Source organism: Rhamphochromis sp. 'chilingali' (genome assembly GCF_963969265.1).
Source record: "Rhamphochromis sp. 'chilingali' genome assembly, chromosome: 8".
Taxonomy (NCBI): Eukaryota; Metazoa; Chordata; class Actinopteri; order Cichliformes; family Cichlidae; genus Rhamphochromis; species Rhamphochromis sp. 'chilingali'.
In genome coordinates, this window is record NC_137935.1 from 20,677,394 (window position 1) to 20,701,605 (window position 24,212).

Below are 24,212 nucleotides of genomic sequence, written 5' to 3' on the forward strand. Positions count from 1 at the left end.
TTTGCTTTTACATTTGTTGGATGAAGCAGAAATAGAACTTCAGGGAGTGGATCTTGTTAGAGAAAGGAGAGCTGGGTTAGCTATATTCTAATTCAATCCACTAACAGCCACAGCTGCAGAGACTGGAGCTTTGTGAATATGAGAACTACTTTGCACATGAAATAAAATATCTAATGAAGTTCATAGCGTAAAATGAAAATATCTAGGTTCATGTGGTCTCATCAAGGGAGATGCCTGTGCTGACCAGACTGGCTGCATATGAAAGAGAATGTAATATAATTTCTGTAACTGTGAGACATCTGCTGCTGCCTATCTTGGCCAGGTCTCCCTTGAAAAAGAGGTTTTTAATCTCAATGGGATCTTCCTGGTTAAATAAAGGTTAATAAATAAATAAATAAATATTAGTGACCAGAGCTAATGACATGGATATAGATAAAAGACCATGTCTCCACATTGATGTTAAATAAAGCTATAAAAAGATAAAAAGCAGGGTTCTTTTTTGATCATGGTAACTTGGAACTAGTGTAGGGTTATTTTACCTCCGGAGCTGCCTCACTTGCAAGGTAGGATAAGCAGGTGTCTGAAAAACAATAGTGAAGCTTTGATGAAAAATTTAAAATGTTACCGTCATTCATTGTTCGAATCCTCATCTAGCCTTTTAAACAGCATCTAATTAATCATGTGCTTTGCTGTTTCCTTTAATCTCAGGTGTGATAAATATCCCAGCTGTGGCACTGGGGATGTTTTCTGGAGGTCTGCTGATGAAGAGGCTGAAGCTGAACATCATGGGAGCAGCCAAGTTCGCCTTTGGCACATCCCTTATAGGTTACATCCTGTCACTGTTCTTCTTCGCAATGAGTTGTGAGAATGCCAAGGTGGCCGGGGTGACACTTTCATATGACAAGTGAGTCAGAGGCGATTATATGATGTGTCGAGGTTAATGGCTACTTGTTTGGAAAATTTATTTTTCCTCCAAACTATTAAACGCAGCAGAGTTAGCCATCTAATATTTGAATGATTCCTCACTATGGTGGCTGAAAGCAACACATTATTTAAATGTTTCATATCATGCATCAGAGTTGATTGCTATGTTTTTTGGCATTTCTCAAAAAAGAGGATTTCTCAAAAAAGAAAATGTATGATAAAAGTCCATTTAATCATGAGGATGTCGACTCATATTTAAGCAGAACTGGCAACATTTCCATGGAGCTGCATATAAAGGAGCACGAGGTACCCTTTTGTTAAGCATATTTGGGAACCAGTAGGTGATTACAAGCTGAAACCAACACAAAATCATCCTCTGGGTTTGCCTAATAATGCATGTCAGTATTCAGACACAGCTGAAGTGACACTGCTGAGATGAAAAGTTAAAAGTAGCCAGAGGGGTGCAGCGTGCTAATTAGTCCATGCAGCGAATGTGCCGAAGCTCGAAAACCAATTTAAAAACCAAACACTGCATGCGGTAAATAAAATATGGAATTTCCTAATGCTCAGCAACTTGCTTATTTAGTTTCATAAATGAATGAGGATTGCTCTGGCGCCAGTCATTTTTGAAGACACTGATGATTGGAAATATGCACGTTTGACTGTGTTTATTTGAAGCAGTAATATTTCATCTTATTACAGATTACATTGTCACCGTATAAAAAGGGGGTTGCTTGTAGTGATGAATCTAGAGAGAACTGTGGGAATTAAATCTGCAGCTTACTTAACAGTCTGAGCTCAAGATATAGTCTGAATCTTACTGTGTAAACTAGGTGGTGACGATTTAGGAAATAAACAGCAGGATATTCCTCTCAGGAGATGATGGACCAAAAAATCCACCAAAAAAACTGACCTACATTTGTCTGTAGGCCAGGAAGAGTGACTGAATATGCTGCACTTTGCTAACAAATTTGCCATATCACCTTGATAACGTATGTCTAATGTATCCCTAGAAACTCAAAATCCATATCAAATATATACAAAATTGTAAATAAGTGTATTTGTTTCTGAGTTGTACTTCTTTCTTATCATCTATCTTCCAGCATCGAAAAGATATCGTATGATAAGCACCCGCTCTTCACAGACTGCAACTCAAAGTGCGTTTGTTCATCGAGCGACTGGGACCCAGTCTGCGGTGAGAACGGCATCACATATGTTTCTCCGTGTCTGGCTGGCTGCACCACCTCTGCTGGCTCAGGAAAAAACACAGTAAGTTTACAAGCGGCTCAGAAAGTAAATACTGTACAACCAGAATCGGTTGGAAATTATGAGGCAAAAAACTTTGTTAGTGTCTCGTCTGTTTTAAAACTTGGAGTAGTCTTATATCCCAACTGCGTAACCTTGGCTGGCTCAGAAAAACATGCATTTTTCTCGGAAGTGGGTTTCTACGTTTCATTTGGATTACACACTGTTTTGCCATAAAAGTCATTTGGCGTGAACTTCAAGGCATAATTCTCTCTCTTTTTTTTAAACTAAATGTTACTGAGAAGAGATCTTCTGTCACTCATTCATGACTGTGCATTCATTTATTCTCCATTGTGAGAATGAATACAGTTTTCATGAGAAAACATCGTAAAACTTGCCCACAGCTGGTTTAAAGAGAAAGATACATGCTTTAATATGAGAAAATAACAAAATGAGTTGTACAATCTTCTATTCCTGTATACTTAACCAATATAAGATAAAAAATAAGAATAAGACACTAATTTCATTGCATCAAATTGAATTGCTGGTAAAATCTCAAACGTGGGCAGCAGATCAGTGATCTGGAACCAGGCTATGTCGGTCTTTACGGCTCATGGCTGGTTTTTAAAAGGGGACTTTTTATGCTAATTCTTGCACTTTATTAAATTAACTTTACATGATTCACATTCATGGATGTTTCTGTCTGAAATAGGCAATTTTAGCTCCTCTCCCCTTAAGGCCACTCTGACCATATTAAGGAAATCCCCTCTCTTTGACGTCATGCTTTCGGCTTTTGGTGATGACTTGCACATGCGCAGACCTTTGGCAGTGTTTAAATGATCCTCCGCCCTTGTGAAACTATATTAATTATGATAAGTCTACTTTAATTGTTATTTATTGATTAGTGCAGATATCAAGAAAGGGTATTCACAGTTTTGATGACTAAGTGCTGTTTTAGGGAGCAAGCATGTGACTGAGGGCCTTTAAGGGAAGCCCACACAGCCAGTGCTTTCAAGCACTGGCTGTGTGGGCTCTCCAAGGTTCACACATGAACCTTGGAGAGTTTCATGAGAATTAGATTTGGATATTTTCCACTGTTCCTTTTTCTAACATGTAGCACACAGCAGGAAATAGTCCACTTAGTTTAGGCCAGAGAGTTCCTTACACAGTGGAGGCAGCCTCTCTAAATCGCTGTACACAATCTTTTACATTAATTTGGTTGCTTACTTCCTGGGTATTATTTGCCTGTATATGATTGTCTTTATTTAAAGAAAGTTTGATTGACTAAAGGCTTGTGCTTTTTTGTACTGGTTTGAAGTTTTCTGTTAATCAGTAAGGGAGTTTTATTTAAACCAGCTAAATTCAAAATGAGGGAGTTTAATGCTAGATTTACTAAACTGCTTAAAACTGTCTTATGGTGTAAAAATGTTGCGACAAGTTAGTTAAGTCAAGTTAATTTATTTATTAGCACATTTTAAAACAACACAGGTTGGCCAAAGTGCTTTACAGCTAAATAGAATAAAACAGCAGGGAAATAGAGAAATAACAAGAAAGGCAAGAACCAAAAAGAAAAGAAACGTGTCAAAACTCAATCAAAATTAAACACTAGTGAGTAAAGGCGTGTCTTTAAGTGAGTTTTAAACATCTCAAGGGTTGCAGAGGTGCTAATTTGAAGAGGCTAACTGTTGCAAAGTTTAGGTTTGACTACAGCAAAGGCCTGGCCTGCTCTGTGTTTAAAGATCTATTAGGAATAGTTAAAATAGGAATAGTTCAAAGTCCAGAAAGGTAAGAGGATGCTAAAGTCCATTTAGTGACTTAAAAACAAGTAATAAAATGTTAAAATCTGTTCTACTGGAAGTCAGCATAAGGAAGCCAAAAGTCAGCATCTAAAAAACATGGACAGAGTTGTGCAGCATCCCAAATCAATAACTGAATATTGACTTGAACAGTGTCCACTTTTATGCACATAGCACTGTTATTGTCCCAGGGGTTGTATTTGAGAAATAACATGCCGTGTATCACTTTTTCCATTAAACATGACCTGTGCCAGTATGTCTGAATGGTAATTCTCACTATTTATTGTATTTTTATACAGCGACATTGTTTTTGCACCTCGTGTTTTGCAAAATCTTTCTGCACTTTTCCTATAAAAAAGACATGAAAGACTACTATCATCTTTTGATTTGTATATAAATGTAGTTTGCAATTCTATGCATACAGGCTAGTGACAAAATAAAGGAAAACCCTCTCTGAACTCCCTCTATCTCAGTAAGGTGTTGGGCAACAATGCTTTGACACACACACGCACACTGGTTTTTCCATTAATTTGTCTGTAGTTGTCTGTGTCTAGCTATATGGTCATATGTGTGGAATATGCGTGTCTCTCCAGGTCTTCTCTAACTGTTCCTGTGTCGGTGTGGCTGGTAACTATACGGCCAGTACAGGTCACTGCCCTCAAAAGGACGACTGTGACAGGATGTTCCCGTACTTCCTGGCTCTCTCTGTCATCACTTCCTTTATCATCTCTCTTGGGGGGACACCAGGATACATGCTTCTTATCAGGTCAGATTAAATTTAAGGCATATAATGAGAAAGGATCTTGAAATAACTACATTATCCCTGTATTCGTATTAGCATTTATATCAAGCCTCAATTTCAAACTTTTAGAACTGTCTATTTAAGGTGGTACAAGAAGCATTTCTTGTACTGTTTAGTATTTTCCTTACCTTGAAATCCCCACACACCTGGGTTTGGGATAACAGTGGACAATTGGGAGGTTCACTCAAAGGACAGCCAACATTTCCTTGCCAGTATTTTGCTCGAAAGTGTGGCTTGTTGAGGCTGTGCCCCGCCTGGCATGCAGACAAACAGCGGTCGAAACAGCAAAGACAAAAAAACTTTGGTCATGATGAACATTTTTCCATTGCCGCACACAGAAACACGGAAATACTAACATCTTGAACCAATTCAGATTTAATAAAATGTTGTTATACTAATTAATCAGCATGTACACGGAGTTGTGCCTTGTGACTTTGAGCACAGACTTCCTGCAGCCATCTCTGCAGCATGAGTCTGTAGCCAATATAAATAAATATTAGGGGTGCAACGATATTCGTATCGATATTGAACCGTTCGATACAGTGCTTTCGGTTCGGTACGCATATGTATGAACAATACAACATTTGTAATTTATTTTATCAATTTTCCTTCTGACGATGCTGTCTGTGTTGAGCGCTCAGTGAATCTGTGTTCGACTACTCCGCCTAGGCTGCACTGTCAAGCGCAGATCCACTGAGAGCTCAACACAGACAGCATAGTCAGAAGGAAGTGCGCAGGGCAAGCTAGCGAGACAGAAGTTAAGCTCTCCTTGCAACAGGCAAATTGAACGTCATTCAGATCTGGCGTTTGGAATTATTTTGGTTTTCATGTGACGTATGACCCTGAAGGTAAGCGAGTCATGGACTAAAGTAAAACAGTATGTTGAATGTGCCATGCAATGCTCAATTACATTGGTGTGAACTAGTGTGTTAGCGCAGTTAGCTCGTTAACGTGTTGGCCGTCTAGCCCCATGCACGGAGTGATCGGCGGTAGCTCGTTAACGGAGATTTGCCGTGTTGTGGCGTTAAGGTCATTTCAACGAGATTAACCTGAAAGCACTAGTGGGAACACAACGAATATGACTGCACATTTACGCCGACATCATCCTAGTGCAAAGACAAAAACAACAAGCATGCTACTAACTTTAGCCGAGTCATTTAGACAGCTGTTAGCACATGATTCTCCTTATGCTGCTGAGAATATAGCCCAGAAGAAGCGGATAGTATAGCTTTTATTTTGGAAAGAGACATTTCTCTGTAATAAACTCTCTTTTCCAAAGATGAGTGATTCCTCAATCAGATACAGGGCTTGCAATATCGCTAGCCCGACGTCCCGGAGCTAGCGATTTTTTCAGTCGGGCTACCAAAATCTATCTCTTCCCTGCCCGTCGGGCTATTGTAGGAAAAATATATGTCAATGCTTCTGCATTCTTTCGGAAATGTAGCTGGGTAATTATGTCATTGGCATCGGTGAGCCACTGTCAATATGTGACATATTGAAATCGCGTTTGAATTTGCGCTTGTTTTTTGCTTTCACTTTGCAATCGCGCAAACTGTGTATAGAGAGCGACAGCACTGATCTGTGAGTGATGATAATTTGTGCACCAATTCCTCTGACATCGTCTTATTAATCGTTAGCTTACTATGCAAACATGACAAGTGAAATCTCCCGCAGCTTAAACATGTGAGAGGTTGATCGCGCAGAGAATCGCTGAGCTTATGTGAGTGAGCGTGTAAAAGCATTTCAGTTCTGCTGAGCCAAATAAGACAGGTCAGGGTGAAGAAGTGACAGCCAAAGAAAAGCTTACCACAAAACGGAAAAGTTACGACAAATCAGACTATAAGGCAAAAAGAAAGTGCAGCTTTATGGTTTCATGGACAAAAGAATTTCTGTGGCTGCAATATGACGAGCTATATAACCGGGGCTGCACATAAGTGGTCTGCAGGTGCGCATTCGCTGTCAAAATAAAAAACACGCACAAGGGTTAGGGTTAAATTCAAAAACTGTACTTTTGAGTTAAAATATATATTTATAATTTTAATAAATGACAAATTAAAAATGCATGAACATTTTTTGTATCGAAAAAATATCGAACCGTGACACCAAAGTATCGAACCGAACCGTGAATTTTGTGTATCGTTGCACCCCTAATAAATATATAAATCAATATTTAAAAAATCTGTTTTCTAATTGATAAAGAAAAATCTGTAGATTTTGGTGATCTCTAATAATTAATATAGGTCATTATTACAGTTTTTGTTTTCTCATATGAGATATGAGATAATAAAAAGAATATGTTGACAAAGCACATTCGTGAGCAAATCACATAGTGACAATGACACGCTTCTGCAAAAACAAAGCCTAAATTACAGAAAGCTAGTATTGAATTACTTTATATTGTGAACATCCATGTGGGAGTGTTTGGACTGATAGAAAAAGTCCAAAATCTATGTCATCATGCACATTTTCCAAATCTATCCGATGGACTGGATTCGAGTCTTTGCCAGGCCACCTTATGTTTGACATCCCTGAGTTAGACTATAGATGAGGCTTGATACAATAAGCTACACAGAGATGCCCACACAGTCCATCTGAAAAGACCTAATGCTGTACCTGTTGCATGTGCATGTTTTGCATATGAAGGGCATATCATATAATTTGGACTCTTTAGAACAAGCCCTGTACTGTACTACTACTCCTGTAGTAGTTGAGTCAGTCCTAAATGCTTAATGTCATTTGTTGTAGTTACCATTGACTCTTACACAATTTTATACCTGCTTGTTTCACTACTGCAAACTTTGGAGCTTGTTTTCATAAAGCCTTGTATAAACTTCCTGTTATTAGCAGTGGCTGCATACTTGTTTGTGGATTTGTTTGTCTGCCAAACTTATAAAAAAGGGACTTTGTCAAATTAATATTTTAAAAAAACCCAACATTTGTTCTAGTGGTTAGTTGAGAATGACGGTGAGGGCAAATCTTTGCTCTGCTAGTCACAAATGATTTCAGTGACACTGGAAAGTCTAAAACAGATACTGTTACCTTGTTGACATGTCTGATCTCAATGTGTGGAAGCACACGTATCATTGAAAACTATGATATGCTCCTTAGCACACTGGTAATTACCAGTGTCAGTAGACATCAGTTTCCACAATCACATTACTTAGAAAGTGACAGGTGAACATTTTGACCTGCTGATAATAAACTGATTTATTTGATTTATGACAATAACTCTTGAGTGTCAAGTAGACATGTAACAGTAAAATAAATGTAATAATCCAAGACTACGCTTTATAGCAGCTCCCTTGTACCTGTTATATAGTTAATCCTGCCATCTGAAGCCAAAAATGCATTTTAGGCTGTTCTGTGTTCAGTCTTTCCTGAAAGTTGTTCACATGCCTGTGGGATAGCTGTAGGGCCGTTCACTCGGAGAGCCCGCTTGATGATACAAGTAATCTTCTAAGTCTTATCATAGAAGCATTTCCACTCCTGGATCCAATACACTGACACACAACCAGTCTTATTTGTGTACACAAAAACAGCATCAATGTTGTACAGAAACATCTCGCACATCTTCAGGATTTTACCAGAGGTAAAGGTGGTATACAAACCCAAAATCATGTGTCATCAACCAGGCTTCAAATTTTCTGCCACACAGCGGCCTCTGGTGGTTAACTGTGGACTTTACAGTGACATGCTGTGACACATGCATGTGCTAATCATTTATTTTCTGCTTTGTTCTCCCTATAAATCCAACTCGGGTGTGTTTTTCAAGTAAAGAGATTTATGCTAAGGGAATTACACCCTCCTATATGCGAGCACATAAGCACACACTTAACACACAAACGTAGGACCTCTTAAAGCCATGTCAGCTGATCCTGTTGGATTCCAGTGGCCTGGCAGGAATGTAGTGACTTTGCGCTGTGCGTGAATAGTCATCTTATTATTCCTCTGTTCATTTTCAGAGATCAGAAAGACGGTTTAGTTTCCATAGGAATGGTAAAAGTTCTTCTTAACAGGTTTATCAAATGTCATATATTTTGTTGTTTAAGTGGAACAGCTATGGTTTACATTTTGTATTTACATTTACACTCGCTTGAGTAACAGTGGCATTACTTCTGGTGTTACCTAATAGGCTTTTTTTTTTTTGTCCAGTAACAATAGAAACTGATTTAAATGATAGTAACCATGTTCTATTTATTTATTTTATTTTATTTATGCAGGTGCATCAAGCCACAGCTGAAATCTTTGGCCCTGGGTTTCCACGCACTGGCAACACGGACCCTTGGTAAGACCTGTTCGGTAGTCGGGAATGTTCTGGGATTTGATCTTGGTTTAACTCTTCCTGAAAACCTTTGCTTTGTTTGTCCAAGTTTAGTCATAAAATGTTTGTTCAGATTTTTCAAAATAGTGTTCGCTGTTACCTGTTGTTTCATTTTTAGGAGACGTGACTGTGAAAAGACTTTGTTTCCTTTGTCTTACAGCAGGGATCCCAGCACCCATTTACTTTGGAGCCATCATTGACACCACATGTCTAAAATGGGGTCAGAAAAGGTGTGGGGGCATAGGAGCCTGTCGAATCTACAACACCACCGCCTACAGGTTGTACTTACACATGTACTATTCAGTCGTTTGTGAATCCCTTTTTTTAATTAGTCCAAACATTCAACATAATGCAGCCTTAAGTGTGACCTTCTGTAGACCAGACTTAATCTCATTTATTTGCTGATGCTTTACTGGAAATACTTTCATTGAGTTTGAACTGAATTAGCAGTAACCTCTTGCCTACCCTACTTCTTTTTTTCTAGTTTTTCTGTAACCCCTGGAAGCTCTACGTGAGACATTATAATTCCTGTTTATAGCTTCCAAATTATGATTATTAAACATTAATAAATATTATCCCATTACCCTAGCTCAATTTTCTGGTACAACTCAACATAGGGAATCTATTGCAGCATTAATAACCAACTCTTGTCTGATGTCTTGCCAAATTTTGCTAATTTTCATCAAATCAATCTTTTTCGTGCCTCTCAGAATAGCATACCTGGGCCTGACTCTGAGCCTACGGACTATCTCCTTTATTATTTGCATCCCGGGCTTCATCCTGCTCAGTCGACAGCTGAAGGAGGAGGAACGAAGCGCCATCCACGGAGCTCTGAGGAACGGTGGAACCGAACTGGAGGTGCTCAGGAAGGAAGAGTTGGTTATTTCTAATTCTGACCAGCCACACCACCCATCAGAGAACAGCACAGATAGGCAGACACGACTTTGACAGAGCCAGCAGAGCTGACGGCCGCATATATACCCACAGTATGTCCAGAGCGCCGCTGCACACATGCACGCTCGCTCACATGCACGCTCGCTCACATGAAAACAAGATTTGCAGGGAATCACTTGTTCAGTCATCTCATGTAAAACAGAAATTCTATATTTGTACTGCTGGATGTGTAAAGGCTTTGTAAATCTGACAGAAATTTGATATGACTGAAATATTTCTTGAATGTACATGCTGTTTTTCCTTTTAAGAAAAAAAAAATACAAACACGATATTTTTGAGTTGAAGAAAATATCAGTTAGGAAATGTGACTTGTACAGACTACTGCAAAACAGTACTATTTTAAACACCAGCATTTCAAAAGCTGCCTCTTTAAGATCTTTCTTTCAAAGTTATTCCAGCTGACAGTAGTGTTACAGAACTGAAGAGGTAAAGTGGCCTTATAAACCAGAGGCACAACAGCAAACTGATATGTCCTAAAAAGAAAAATCTGGCCTTTAGAGACCTGAGATATTTTTTTCTCCTTTAAGTGAGTTGTAGAATTGCTCGTTTCAGTAACACTTGGAGGATATTGATATGATGTTTCGGTATGTGCCTCATTCACTCAACTGTTACCTCTTAATGTGTGTTTCAGAGATCTTTAAAAAACAATTTCATTTTACTTTTAAATTTCAGATCATCGGCTCTTTACTCGTTTAGGAAAAAACAATTGATTTTTGCTTTTTACTTAAAAGCCCAAAGTTGTGAGTGTATAGCAGTTTGTTGTTTTTGTGCTTTCTGGATATGAACTTTGGGTCCGTTGATATTCATAATCACTAGAAATGGGAATTGTATTTTAGTGAAATCTGCTTCAGCAAACAGCTCTGCTTTTGTCAAATTCTAGAGCCATGACACTTACCTCTGAGTGGTGCAAATGTTTTAGTTTCACACACACAACTGACTAAAGCTGTTAATAGCTGGTATCAGATCAAATTTGCATCTTACACTTCTCAGTTGGGCTCCCCAGGCTCTGGTATTAAATAACCGTTGTCGTGCCTTGGATAAGGCAGAAATTGTATTGTTGCAACACTGATAAAGTACTTACTGTAAAAAAAAAAAAGGAGAAGAAGAAGAAAACACTGTGTGTGATTGTTGTTGCTGATATGTAAAAGTTCTGTTTCCATCGTCATGCGTTTCACTGGTTGGTGTTTCTACCTTTGTATTCTTTATGTGTGTCTTTATGCCAATGTCACAATTTTATCTCCCCTTTCTTCTCTTAAACATTAACCCCATTTTTGTAAAATCTGACAGTGATTTCTCAGTTGTATGAATCGAGTATGTAGCATTTTTTAAATTTTATACAACTTTTTTTTTAAAGAACTCTTTTTATCCCAGTCTGTCACTGAAATCCTGGACATTTTTTTTTTTTTTTAGCATTTTCTTTCATTGAGAGCAAATGATCAGATATCTGACTGCTTAAACTAGAGCTCTGTTCAGGGATCTGATGAAATTATCTGAGGGTACACTAGCTGCTCTGATGTGATGTTTTGCAATGACTGATGAAGTCGTGATCTCTGGAATGCATTCAAATTCATGCCCAAAGTATTGATATGGTTGAAAGTCGAGTACCGATTATTGAGACTCATCGCAACACTTTTCTTTAGTGCAGCAGTGTACGAGTGTACACTGCTGCCAATCTCTATGATTCAGAAAAGTTTCCTTCGACCACCCATTTGTGTAATACCAGACGCCCTTAATATGTACATCAGCAGAAAGACTAAATTAGCCCAGTTTAAAATTCAAAACGTGGTAAAGGATTTGACAGACTTTTTAATACAGACACACTTTCCCGGAGTGTTATTTTCTTCGGACAGTTGCAACAGCAGTAAGTGGATCAGACAGTTTCAGTTCAAGCCCATAGAGACTGTTTGATGTGAGATTATCAGAGGTGGGACCAAGTCATTGTTTTGCAAGTCTCAAGTAAGTCTCAAGTCTTTATCCTCAAGTCTCAAGTCAAGTCTCAAGTAATGTCAGGCAAGTCAGAGTCGAGTCTCAAGTCACTGGTGTAAAAGTCCGAGTCAAGTCACAAGTCTGAAACTTTGAATTTCAAGTCCTTTCGAGTCTTTAAAAAAAAAAAAACAACGAAAAAATAATGTTGCAGTTATATGCTAAATGTAAATATTAGACCATGTAATTTTAAAATCTGTGTTTTTCTCAACACATGACAAAATAGTGAACTTAGAAAATATACACAAATTGTGAAATTGCACCTCTTTAAAATGCAGCTCAATTAAACTTAGCTCCAAGAATAATTTTCACCGACAGTTCTGAGATAAGCTGCATGTTATTCTTGGATGCGGTTGTAGGACCGGCTTTAAAATCGCATGACAAAAATATCATACACATTAAAAAAAACTGTATCACCAACGTATAGCCTGGACAACATTTGCTAGTTAGATGAAGTCAGCTATCTCATCGTAGCATATTTATATGCATATTTATAATCATACGGTTCTTGGAGTGAGTGCATACACTCATGAAGTTTAGTAACTTCCGGTCACTGCAACAAGCCCAGGTACAGTTTACCGACGGATGGGTGCAGGACCTTGAAATGCACCGTGTAGAACGAAAGACCATCGTACGTATCATAAGTTTACCAGTCTCACAAATCGTCGTCATAAATACACATTCGTTAACCGTTTATTAATAGGACCTTTGAGCTCAACGGTAATTAATTAGTAGTGGAAATAATTTCTGGTTCATCACAGAAATGTAGCAGTGACAATAATATTGTATGCTGTAATCGTACTGGGCAATTAGTGATACAAAAAACCTGTTTTATCCTGTGAATAAAAGTATATGTTTTTGTCAATGTACCATAATAACAGAGGCGAAACGCAATATTGTGTCAGGACAATTCACTATTTATGCACAATAAATAAAGGAGCATAGCGCGACAATTTCTGTTCAGCGCCAGACTTGCTTGTAACCTATATCACCAGTTATGTTATGAAAATGACGTATTAACTACTAAAAAACACTGACCTTTGTGTAAATGCTTGGAGCAGACTAACCTGTGAGCTGGAGTGTTCTGGGACGTTATATTTGACCTTTGAATGGCTGCAATCCAGGCCACCCGTCGCCTCTTTGTTACTTCGGAAACATGGCTCGAACAATTTCTCTTCAACGAGGTAATCCGATAACAACCGATCTCTTTACCCGTCGGCTTCCCGTGGCTGTCATGCGACCGGCTATTGCAGTTAATAATACAACGGCTTCTTGTGTTTCTTTTTATCGCTGTATAACTGATTTTAATTGAAAGCCTGCGTGCGCTAGTACCGCTTGCCACGAGTTCCCAGAATCCTTTGCGGTTCTACCCGTGAATGACGTCACATTTTCAATCTCTATATAATATGCATGTTAAATTTTGTATTTGGGGTAAAATATCAAGTCTTTTCAAGTAAACCGGTTCAAGTCCAATTCAAGTCCCAAGTCATTGGTGTAAAAGTCCAAGTCAAGTCACAAGTCTTAGAACATTTTTTCAAGTCAAGTCTAAAGTCATAAAATTAATGACTCGAGTCTGACTCGAGTCCAAGTCATGTGACTCGAGTCCACACCTCTGGAGATTATTTTCGAGTCTGTAGTTCTCTACTTTCAGCAAATGATAAAGCTTAGGGTGCATCCTACCACTGACACTAAAGTGTATTCAGAAGTATTGATAATGCAAACCCCTCCCCCTGCCCCCCAACACACACACACACAAATAAAATACATAAATACAAATATATATTTATACACATATGTCCCTACATGATTGTATATTTTCATGACAAAAAGCATCATCTGACCTGTTATTACAAGTGACAAAAACTTGCCTCAACATCACATGTTGTGGTATTTGTCACTTTCAACGGGAGCTGTGTGTTTTAAGTAATATGCTGGTTTCATAGTTTATAATATTTATAGATAATATTTATAGTAGCATAAACTCTATTGAAAATGAACACTATTTACCATGTAGCTTTTGTATTGCTGTTCTGCTGTGGGCTATCAGCATCTCATCGCTGATGAGAACCTGTAATCTAAATATGGCTTCTGGTTTGGTAGCTTAGGGGACCTTAACTGAAAGTATTTGCTTGATTTGTGGATGGATGAAATTAGGCAAAATTGGGTTTTAAAAACATGTTAAACTGCGTCCTTTAAAAACAGCGTGTGGATTGAAGGAGGATTTCTTGCATTGCACTGCTGTTAGGAATATTCTGAAGTTTCCTGCAACTTTCCACTCAAGTGCCAAATCAGATTTAGTCAGTCCCATTTTTTTATTTTTAGATATCAGGGTGAAGTGATATTGTTCCAGTAACAGAATGTTCAGTGTGACTCAAAAAAGGCATTCAATATAATTTTGCAGTCACCAGTTTTATTTCAAGGTCATGAATTCACGTTTTTCAAAGGAGCCGTGGACCCACAACACACGTACTATTTGGGTAAGTTGCAGCATGAGGTGACTGTGTCATCTTCAGGTTCAGTTTCAGGCTGACAAACTCAGAACGGTGTAGAGAAAGAAAGTCATTATCTCAATAATGTAAGGTCTTTGCTTGCATTAAAGAAATCAGAATGTAAATAATTTTCTTGGATTATTTTTGTAAAATTTCAAGGAATATCTTAAATGAAATATTAAAATAAAGAATTTTAATACCCAATCACATTATGGGTTTTTTGTGATTTGTTTCATTAGCTGGGAAAATGAAAAAAAAAAAAATGGTTGTAGTGCAGGAGGCACACGGACCAGAAGGGAAGTGTGGTCCTGCTCCTGAAATTCAGATAAATGATTAACAGAGTTTGTGTTAAGAAGTCAAAACAAAGCGCAGGAAAAAATAACCTTTATTAAAGAAAATTCTGCTTTCTACATCCACTGGAAAGGCACTTAAATCTGATTTTTACGTCCAAACAGCAGAGCGCAACATGAACATGTATTTATATTACCGGGAAAATGAACAATGGTAAATCACTAATAAAAAGCAAACATTTAAATATGTGGTGATGACAATCGCAGGTCCTGTTTCACAGTGACATGGATTTGTTTTGTTTGGATAATTAAAAGATACACAAAAAAATATATATAACAAAACAAAGACAATCTTTTTTTGTGACATAAAATATGAATCCCAGCAAACTGTGCACCTTAACACAAAACTGAGCATGTGAAGAACATCCAGGCAAAAACCTAACTAGGACTTAAAAAAAAAAAAAAGTTTTACTTTATGTGCCAGATCTTTTTACAACTTCAAATAAAAGGAAATAAAAAACTAAACACAGACACAAAAACAAAAAACAAACAGATACTGGCTAAAACCTCTACCTACTGTTATCCATTACAGCTGTACAGGTAAAAACATCTGGCACATCGGCTGAAACACCGCAAAACAAAAGTGAAGCTCATTTATCTCAGTGCAACTGTACATGCAGTCTGTATTTGCATACTAAAGTTAAGCTGCAAGTGGCTGCACAAAAACAAGAGAAAACCTTTAGCATAAAAATACTTTTGTAACCATTTACCACATTTATAGATCGACTCAACTTTCCCCATATCTTGTGCAAAGTGGCAAAAACAAATGAGACAGAAAACACTCATTTTGTTTGATATTTGATATATTAGGTGCTCTGTGATCAGTCCTGAGTCACTTACTAACTGAACTCCAATTGCTTTGCACAATTAATCTGCCCGATAGCGCACCCTTGAAAAAGAAAATCCTCTTAGTCAGGCTGCACCAGGCAGAAACAGATATTACTCATTCCATTTAAGCCAGTCTCGTGCTCTAATAAAGGTTTAAGACTTTTGAAACCATTGCTGCTACCAGCCGAAAGCATGTTCCTCAGATGAGCCAGTCTTTAATTTGTAATTAAATAGTATGACACACGGTGTTACAGATGGTCAAGCATGTGGTGCAATTGTCTGTGACTGAGCTAAGTAAACACTTTAACCTTTAACTTTTCATCTAATCTTCCTTTTTATTTCCACTGTCTCGCAGATTCTGAAAGGAGAGAAAATGAAAATATCAGTTAAAATATTATACTGTATTATACAATTCCACACTCCATAAAGGTTCAAAGTGTCTGTTAGTTGTTAAAGAAATGGATGAAAACCTGAAAGTGAACAGAATTTGCAGTCTTTCACTAGTGATTTGTGCTTTAAATGTTTCCACAAAACATACTCGAGGCCTAAGCTTAAACGATAAATTGATGGCTTCTTTGATCACGAAATATGGAGGAACCACACTGCTGATCTGAGGCTGCCTGCCTGATGTTAATTGTCTTGAATGTCACTTTGAATTGTTACATCTAGCTAGTGAACGACCCAGCAAATCATCACCCTGCTGTGTTCAGAGCTCAGCATTACCTGGAGCTCCTGGTGTTCTTTCAACAGCCTGTCATACTCCCTGGCGAGGCCCTCCATCTGTTTCTTCATTACATCTGCCTCTGACTGGGACTTCTTCAGACCTGGAGAGGAAAACAATGACACATGAGAACAAGGAATCCCCACCCCCCATGTCTTTGTTTACAGAAACTGACAAGTTATAAAAGCTACATTTGTTTCCAAGGAAGGTGTAGAGGACTGAAATATACACAGATATTAACCATCTCCAGAAGTCTTCAGTTCTTCTTTCAGTTTCTCCACTTCCTTCCTTAGCAGGTCCATGCCCTCAGCAGTAGCCCTATCACCCCGCCCTTCCATCAGAGTCTGATAACATAAAAATACATATATTCAAATCTTCAGTCAAATATAGTTATCCCAGTACCTCCAGTGGAAAACACAAAGCATATTCCAGGCATACAAACTGAACAGTCAAACCATTGAGCAGCCTATAAACATTAAATATGCTCTGGATGTGGATTAAAGGTTAAAGCTGAGTTGGGTAGCTTCCATTTCAATTCATCTTTATATGATTACAATCAACTGGGTACTCTGTTAATATAGCTTTAGATTATGTAAGCAACAAGCTAATATGTGCTATTAAAATCTGGACTTTGAAATTCTGTTTTATCATTCAATAACTGTGTAACTTATTCCCTGACCTATATGAGTTTCCCCACATGCAGTTCAAAGTGGGTTATTGATTACAAATAACAGATCTTTGTGCAATTACCTGTTTCAACAGTTCATTGTCCTTCATGTATTTCTCAGCAGTCTGGTTAGCATTTTCAGCCTGTGCTTGAAGAGCAGCCGTAGTCCCAGACGCTGACGCCAGCTGATTAATCAGAGTGATCAGCCGCTTCATAACGCTGCAAAAACACACAAAGGTTAGAGGAAAGCCAGGTTCAAAGTCCAGGTGTTGTATTAGAGCACAGACTCACAGCCACAGGAAGACGGCAAAACCAGAGATGTACAGATTCCTCTGGGCTCTAAAAAGCTTCATGTGCAAGTGGTCGAACATATTTGGTTGCAGCTTGGCATCGGCGCCGTGCTCTTTAGATGAATACTTTCTCACTTCACGGACAGCATCTTTAAAAACCAAAGAAAAAGAAATCCCCCATAAGTCCAAAAGTAGCCTTAAAAATACAGACAGGGATGATTGTTTGCTTACCGAGGAAGAGAACAATGAGTATTATGATCATGGTGAGAAACACTTTATTCCAGAATCTTGACATCCAACTCCAGATCCTCAGATGGAAAATGCTCTGCCATCTGCACAAACATTTGAAGTCACATCACTATGGTGCACAACATAACATTTCTTACAGGATTACTACAGCTGACAGTATATTTGACGCAGAATCAAACACCACACTTTGCTGCCAGTGGTGAGACAAACCTGACACATATGCACAATGTCGTCATTATTCATTCTTTAGTGTTTAGTTAGTACCTTTTTCAGCAATCCAAAGTACCACAAAGTGCACAATACAGATGAAGAAATGAGTTCAGGCAGGGTGGAGTGGGTGTAAATGAGTTTCTGGGGTAATTTGTAACAGAAGGATGGCAGCAAAAGTGTAAGGAAATGTTCAGAGAGACCTGCTATGATGTGTGAGTTCAAGATGTTGGCAGATTTTAATTTGAGAGTTATCAGAACAGACAAGCTTAGAAATGCATAGATCAGGGGGACATCTTAGGTTGAGATGGTTTGGGCATGTGAACAGGGATAGTGGATATACTGGACAAAAGATGTTGAGCTACTCAACAGGAGAAGGAAAAGAGGAAGACCACAGAAGAGATCCGTGAATGTAGTGAAGGAGGACATGCAGAGGGTTGGTTTGACAGAAGAGATAGAATGATATGGATCCACTGTGGGTACCCCGAAACTGAGCTACCAAAAGAAGAAGAAAGGATCTCCTTTGTCAACAGAGACCTGAGTGCAAAACCATATTCAACTTGAGAACAGAGTGACAGTTATACTTACCTCCTGGCAGAGATAAAGGGTAAACAGAGGATGACAATGACGCCAATTTCCACATAGAGAAAGAGAGCGACAGCTGTCCACTGCAACGTCATCTTTGCTGATGGCTTCTGAAGATAAACCAACCAAAAGACCGGAAACCTAACAGAAAACAAGAAAAGGGAAAGGAATTGGTCTCACCTCCCTCAACAAACTATCAGGTACAGAGAAGGTAAGCTACCTATCGTACGTGGCCATTTCTCAGTAATAACACTACCGTTGAAAAAGACTGCAATAATCTCGAACCCAGTCTATTTACCTTAACGGAAGCTCGCAGAGGCTTGGAGTGAACTGTCAAACCGCTGTTACTATAACCTGGTTTCACAGCATCACCGCAACAAATACGTGCAAATAGAGTGCTCGTTTATATGTTTAACGGCTAGCTACTTTCAACGATTTCACTCTTCCATCTTTAGCCAGCGTTCAGTATCAAGCTTGCATTAACACATGAGCTAACGCTAACATGCAACTAACGCAGGTGATATAGAAACATACATTTTTTTTTTAACTATTTAAGACTATTATAAGGCCTGCTATAACACGTTATGCTAGATTCCAAGTAGACATATATGAAACTTCCAAAATACCGTAAAAGCAGCAACTGAGATACTTACTAGTTAGCTTCTGAAATCAAACAGGGCAAAGTAAGTTTGTCTTCCTGCACCAGCGAGTCCTCCTACCGCCTCTTCCGAAAGAATAGCTTCCGTTGCAGTTTTTCAAAATAAAAGCCGCGGCGCTATTACAATTTTTAATCTAACAATATAAATGCGGTCCGTCCTATGTACAATTATTTTCCACAGTTATTGCTATTCATTTTTAAACTGTAGTGCTGTTTGAACACCCCTTTCATTTCATGATATTGAAGATTTTCGTTATAGGGAAGATTGTGACATTTACGTTGAAGGCAAATAATTAATTACTTGAAGCCGTTTTTTCCTTCATGACAAGGAAATAACGAAATAAATTTCTTACACTTCATATTGATTATCCACTCTCAGAACACTGAAATATCTTTTTCTTTTAAACCCCTGAAGCCAATAGAAATATTGCATCTCAGTAATGCTTTACATAAACATGACAAACAAAAACAAACTACGCATGTACAGAGATGCACTCTTCCCACGATTATTCTATATTCTGTTTAATAACCTACTATCGCACACTTGCGGAAAAAGGAAAGCAATAGAGACAGAAATTGCACAGCTATAGATTAAAAAATTTTATTGAGCATAAAAACAGTAACAATAAAAACTAAAGTCACGCCGTTAATTTTCAATGTGGTCATGTCTTGAGATCATGTACTGATCCATATGTATTCTGGAGGTAATCTATTACAGCTGAAGTACTGGACAGAGAATTGAACACTTTTCTCTCCGGCTGCGAGCTAACCCTCTCCAGCATGTAGATAAGATGATGGTGGAAGCATGTGAATGGAGTGCCCTGTTCAACAGATATGTCCACCCAGTCCCATATACACTGCAAAGGAGTGTCCTCATAGCCAGCAAACATAGCAGGGTTAGCAAGTAACCCACGTGCAGCCATGACACCTAATAAAAAAGATAAGAAAAAACCATGAGCCAAATAGAAAGAAAACTGCCAGAGTTAGAAGTATATTTGTTACAATGTTGCTGAAAACGAACATACCATCAACACCTGTGAGCTCGTGGATTGACTCCACATCCCGGAGATACTTTATGTCGCCGTTGGCAATGACAGGGACAGAAACACTGTCTTTAATTGTCTTTATAGCATCGTAATGGACTGGTTGGTGGCGTTCTTCTGTTGTACGACCATGGACTGTTATCCATGACACACCGGCTGATTCAGCCTTTTGACATAGATCCACTGTCTGCCTTAGGTCCTTGTGAATTCTGTGAAAGATAACAGTAACGGTATTAATATACCAATAATAAGTAGGATCATAATCATAACTAGTATTGTTTTAAATAATCTTCCTTCGGTTGCTCCCTTTAGGGTTACCAGGGCAGACCATCTTTCTGCATCTCACTCAGTTTCTAGCATCCGCTTCTGTCACACCAACCCTCTGCATATCCTCCTTCACCACATTCATGGTGCTCTTCCTCTTTTCCCCCTAACTGGCAGCTTCATATTCAACATCCTTCCACCAGCCCTTCTCTGCTCATGTCCAAACCATCTCAACTTTGCCCCTCTAACTTTTCCTCCAAACTGCTCAATCAGAGCTGGCCCTCTGAGGTACTTGTTTTTATTCCTGTCCACCCTGGTCACTCCCAATGAAAATCTGAACATCTTTAGCTCAACCAACTTCAGCTCCGGTTACTGCCTTTTTGTTAGTGCCACACTCTCCAAACCATAGCAGGTCTCACTACCATCTTGCAAATCTTCCCTTTCCCTCTTGCTGCTATCCTTCCACAAATCACCCCCTGACACTCGTCTCCACCCTGCCTGCACTCTTTTCTTCACCTCTCTTATGCACTGTCCATTGCTCTAGATGATTGACCCCAGGTATTTAAATTCATCTACCTTCACACCCTCTACATCTTGAATGTTCACCATTCCACCTGTCTCCTTCTCATTCACAAACATCTATTCTGCCTCACTTTTATTCACTTTAATTCCTCTTCTGTCCAGTGCATACCTCCACCTCTCCAGCCGCTCTTCCATTTACTCCATACTGTACCTAAACAGTGTCGTTCACAAACATCACTGACAGGTACAGTTATAAAGTTATATATTATAAAGGGGTCATAATTCTTCAAAAAGAAACAAAGTTTAGTATGTGTGGCTTTTTTTTTTTTACCTTATTTTAATTGATGCTGTGTAGTTTGGATTGTCCACTTGATTTCTGACGTGTCTCACCATGTCTTTAACAAGTTCTGGCTTGTTAATGAGGCATGCACCATACCCAGCTGACATAGCCCACCTGAAAACAACACACAAAAAAGATACTGAAGCGTTCTGAGTACACTGAGTTTACTAGATTTGTACCTAACTACTGGTCCCAGTAACTCTTAGTTACTTTCTGGAATAAAATGTAAATATTAAGAATCAACAAAGAAAAAGCTACTCTGTACAATCACATTGTTTAAATAATGAGAAGTGACAGCATTAGTTTAAACTATCAGTAGCTGCACCTCTGGGGGCAGCCGCAGTTGAGGTCAACTCCATCTGAGAAAGGTGCCACTGCACAGGCTGCATCAGCCAGACTCTGAGCATCATGGGCAGCAAACTGCACTATCAGTGGTCGGTCACCTGAGCAGATAAACAAAGAGCTGTAAACTATCATCATATCAGCAATAGCAATACAGACAATACTGGCATTAGTAAATTTTACATTATGTCGCAGGGAAAATCTCTCTGTTTGAAGAAACTAGGTATGAAGTGCAAGAAATCAACCTAGTAGCTCATTCCAGCTCATATTACAATGTTACTCACGTTCATTAGTAGTGAATTCACTGTCTCTGGCTTTGATTGAGCGCAAGAAGTCGGCTGCAACGATCATTGGAGTGAAGCAGATATCGCAGTTGTACTTCCTAACCAAGGACCTGAAAGCAAGCCTGAAGGAAATAAATATTAGCACAGTGAGCATCATTAACTGTACTCGTGTTTCACCAAAATTCATCCATAAGCAAAGAAATTTGTAAATTAGTTAAAGAAATGACAGCTTTCACTTACTTTGAGTATCGAACCATTGGGGCACAAATTTTCAGTACTTGTCCCTTTTCAAACATGTCCATGACACTCGTGTTGCCGTTAGCGGTCTTCATTCTTCACATAAGCGGCCAAACGTTAGCCACGTAGCGTAACAAGCTAACTATCTCAATATGCACGTGAAGCCTTTCGCGGTTTAAATGTACTATTGTCCGACGTATTACTTCAAGGCTAAAAGAAGACCCCACCTCACAGTGTAAAACGCCATTCTGCTAAACAGAGATACGCAGGTATGACTACATGGACCTCAAGACGACACTCACGGAAATGTGCCCACTCAGTGGTACAGGGGAGGAAAAAATACGGGCGTGTGTTTGGGACTTATGAACTGTTACGTCATGCAACAAGATGTATGTTTATGTATTTAATCTTTTTTAATTTATTTGTTTTTTTATTATGACCTCCAAACATACGCTATAGCTATTTCGGAGTGTAATGTGTATTTTTTCAAATAAATAATCATGAAAAATAAAGAAAATGTTGTTCGACGCCCCGACCACACCTTTACGTCACGCAATGCGACCTTCAGGTTCTGCGGGGGAAGTTAGCTTTTCAGCCTTCAAAAGACTAAAGCGCGAGACTGAAGAGCAATGCTGGAATAGAAGCTTGCTGATTGATAGGTGAGATTTGAAAAGATGAAGATATTTACGCTAAAGAAATAACAAAAAACACAGTCTGTGAAGATTTATGTTTTAAAAATAAAGTTCCACCCAAATGCTTAGTAAACACCTTTTTCATTATGTTAGGAAAATTGAAAATAAGTGCAAATAGATTTATTGAAAAATGTACGTGCGTGGAATTACAGTATAATAAGGCAAAAGCAGAATTTGTATTGTACTAAAGAGCTTGAAAGTCAATTCTTTTGTAGGTATGCATTTATTGCACCAGAAGAGTGTTTAGCATCACTAACATGCTGAAAAATAAAGCTGTTGCCATTAAGATGCTTTCCAGAAGGTACTGCATAGTGGATGAATATATTATGGTATTTTTACATGTTCATAATTCCATCAGTTCTGACAAGATCCCAAACACAAGTGACGGAAATGTAGTTCCTTCTTGACAGTCCTCTCTCAATTGACTCAAACAGCAGATGGATAAACTGTATGGGTAGATGCAACTCTCAGGTCCTGTTTCAGGTCTTTGTTGTGTGTGTGTGTGTATATACAGTGGGGCAAAAAAGTATTTAGTCAGCCACCGATTGTGCAAGTTCCCCCACTTAAAATGATGACAGAGGTCAGTAATTTGCACCAGAGGTACACTTCAACTGTGAGAGACAGAATATGAAAAAAAAAAAAATCCATGAATCCACATGGTAGGATTTGTAAAGAATTTATTCGTAAATCAGGGTGGAAAATAAGTATTTGGTCAATAACAAAAATACAACTCAATACTTTGTAACCTTTGTTGGCAATAACAGAGGTCAAACGTTTACTATAGGTCTTTACCAGGTTTGCACACACAGTAGCTGGTATTTTGGCCCATTCCTCCATGCAGATCTTCTCGAGAGCAGTGATGTTTTGGGGCTGTCGCCGAGCAACACGGACTTTCAACTCCCGCCACAGATTTTCTATGGGGTTGAGGTCTGGAGACTGGCTAGGCCACTCCAGGACTTTCAAATGCTTCTTACGGAGCCACTCCTTTGTTGCCCGGGCGGTGTGTTTTGGATCATTGTCATGTTGGAAGACCCAGCCTCGTTTCATCTTCAAAGTTCTCACTGATGGAAGGAGGTTTTGGCTCAAAATCTCACGATACATGGCCCCATTCATTCTGTCCTTAACACGGATCAGTCGTCCTGTCCCCTTGGCAGAAAAACAGCCCCATAGCATGATGTTTCCACCCCCATGCTTCACAGTAGGTATGGTGTTCTTGGGATGCAACTCAGTATTCTTCTTCCTCCAAACACGACGAGTTGAGTTTATACCAAAAAGTTCTACTTTGGTTTCATCTGACCACATGACATTCTCCCAATCCTCTGCTGTATCATCCATGTGCTCTCTGGCAAACTTCAGACGGGCCTGGACATGCACTGGCTTCAGCAGCGGAACACGTCTGGCACTGCGGGATTTGAGTCC

General features: G+C 38.8%; 2 protein-coding genes across 2 annotated transcripts in view; one reads left to right on the forward strand and one right to left on the reverse strand.

Moving 5' to 3' along the window:
• LOC308401625 (solute carrier organic anion transporter family member 1C1-like) overlaps positions 1-12,407 on the forward strand; it is a 46,927-nt gene extending 34,520 nt beyond the window's left edge. Inside the window, exons 10-15 of the mRNA XM_080889907.1 lie at positions 709-904; positions 2,028-2,193; positions 4,559-4,731; positions 8,988-9,052; positions 9,249-9,366; positions 9,799-12,407. Of these exons, the coding sequence (XP_080746033.1) occupies positions 709-904; positions 2,028-2,193; positions 4,559-4,731; positions 8,988-9,052; positions 9,249-9,366; positions 9,799-10,036 (956 nt within the window). The 3' untranslated portion in view covers positions 10,037-12,407. The remainder of the gene's footprint in view (positions 1-708; positions 905-2,027; positions 2,194-4,558; positions 4,732-8,987; positions 9,053-9,248; positions 9,367-9,798) is intronic.
• Positions 12,408-14,855: 2,448 nt separating this feature from the next.
• dus4l (dihydrouridine synthase 4-like) lies at positions 14,856-22,439 on the reverse strand. Its single transcript, XM_080889846.1, has 13 exons — positions 22,105-22,439; positions 21,865-21,986; positions 21,564-21,681; positions 21,230-21,352; positions 20,095-20,321; positions 19,733-19,997; positions 18,415-18,552; positions 17,602-17,702; positions 17,372-17,519; positions 17,164-17,299; positions 16,655-16,757; positions 16,416-16,516; positions 14,856-16,050 (listed from the first exon to the last, which is right to left on the reverse strand). The coding sequence occupies exons 1-13, from the start codon at positions 22,194-22,196 to the stop codon at positions 16,015-16,017; spliced, it is 1,710 nt and encodes a 569-aa protein (XP_080745972.1). The 5' UTR covers positions 22,197-22,439; the 3' UTR covers positions 14,856-16,014.
• Positions 22,440-24,212: the final 1,773 nt, after the last annotated feature.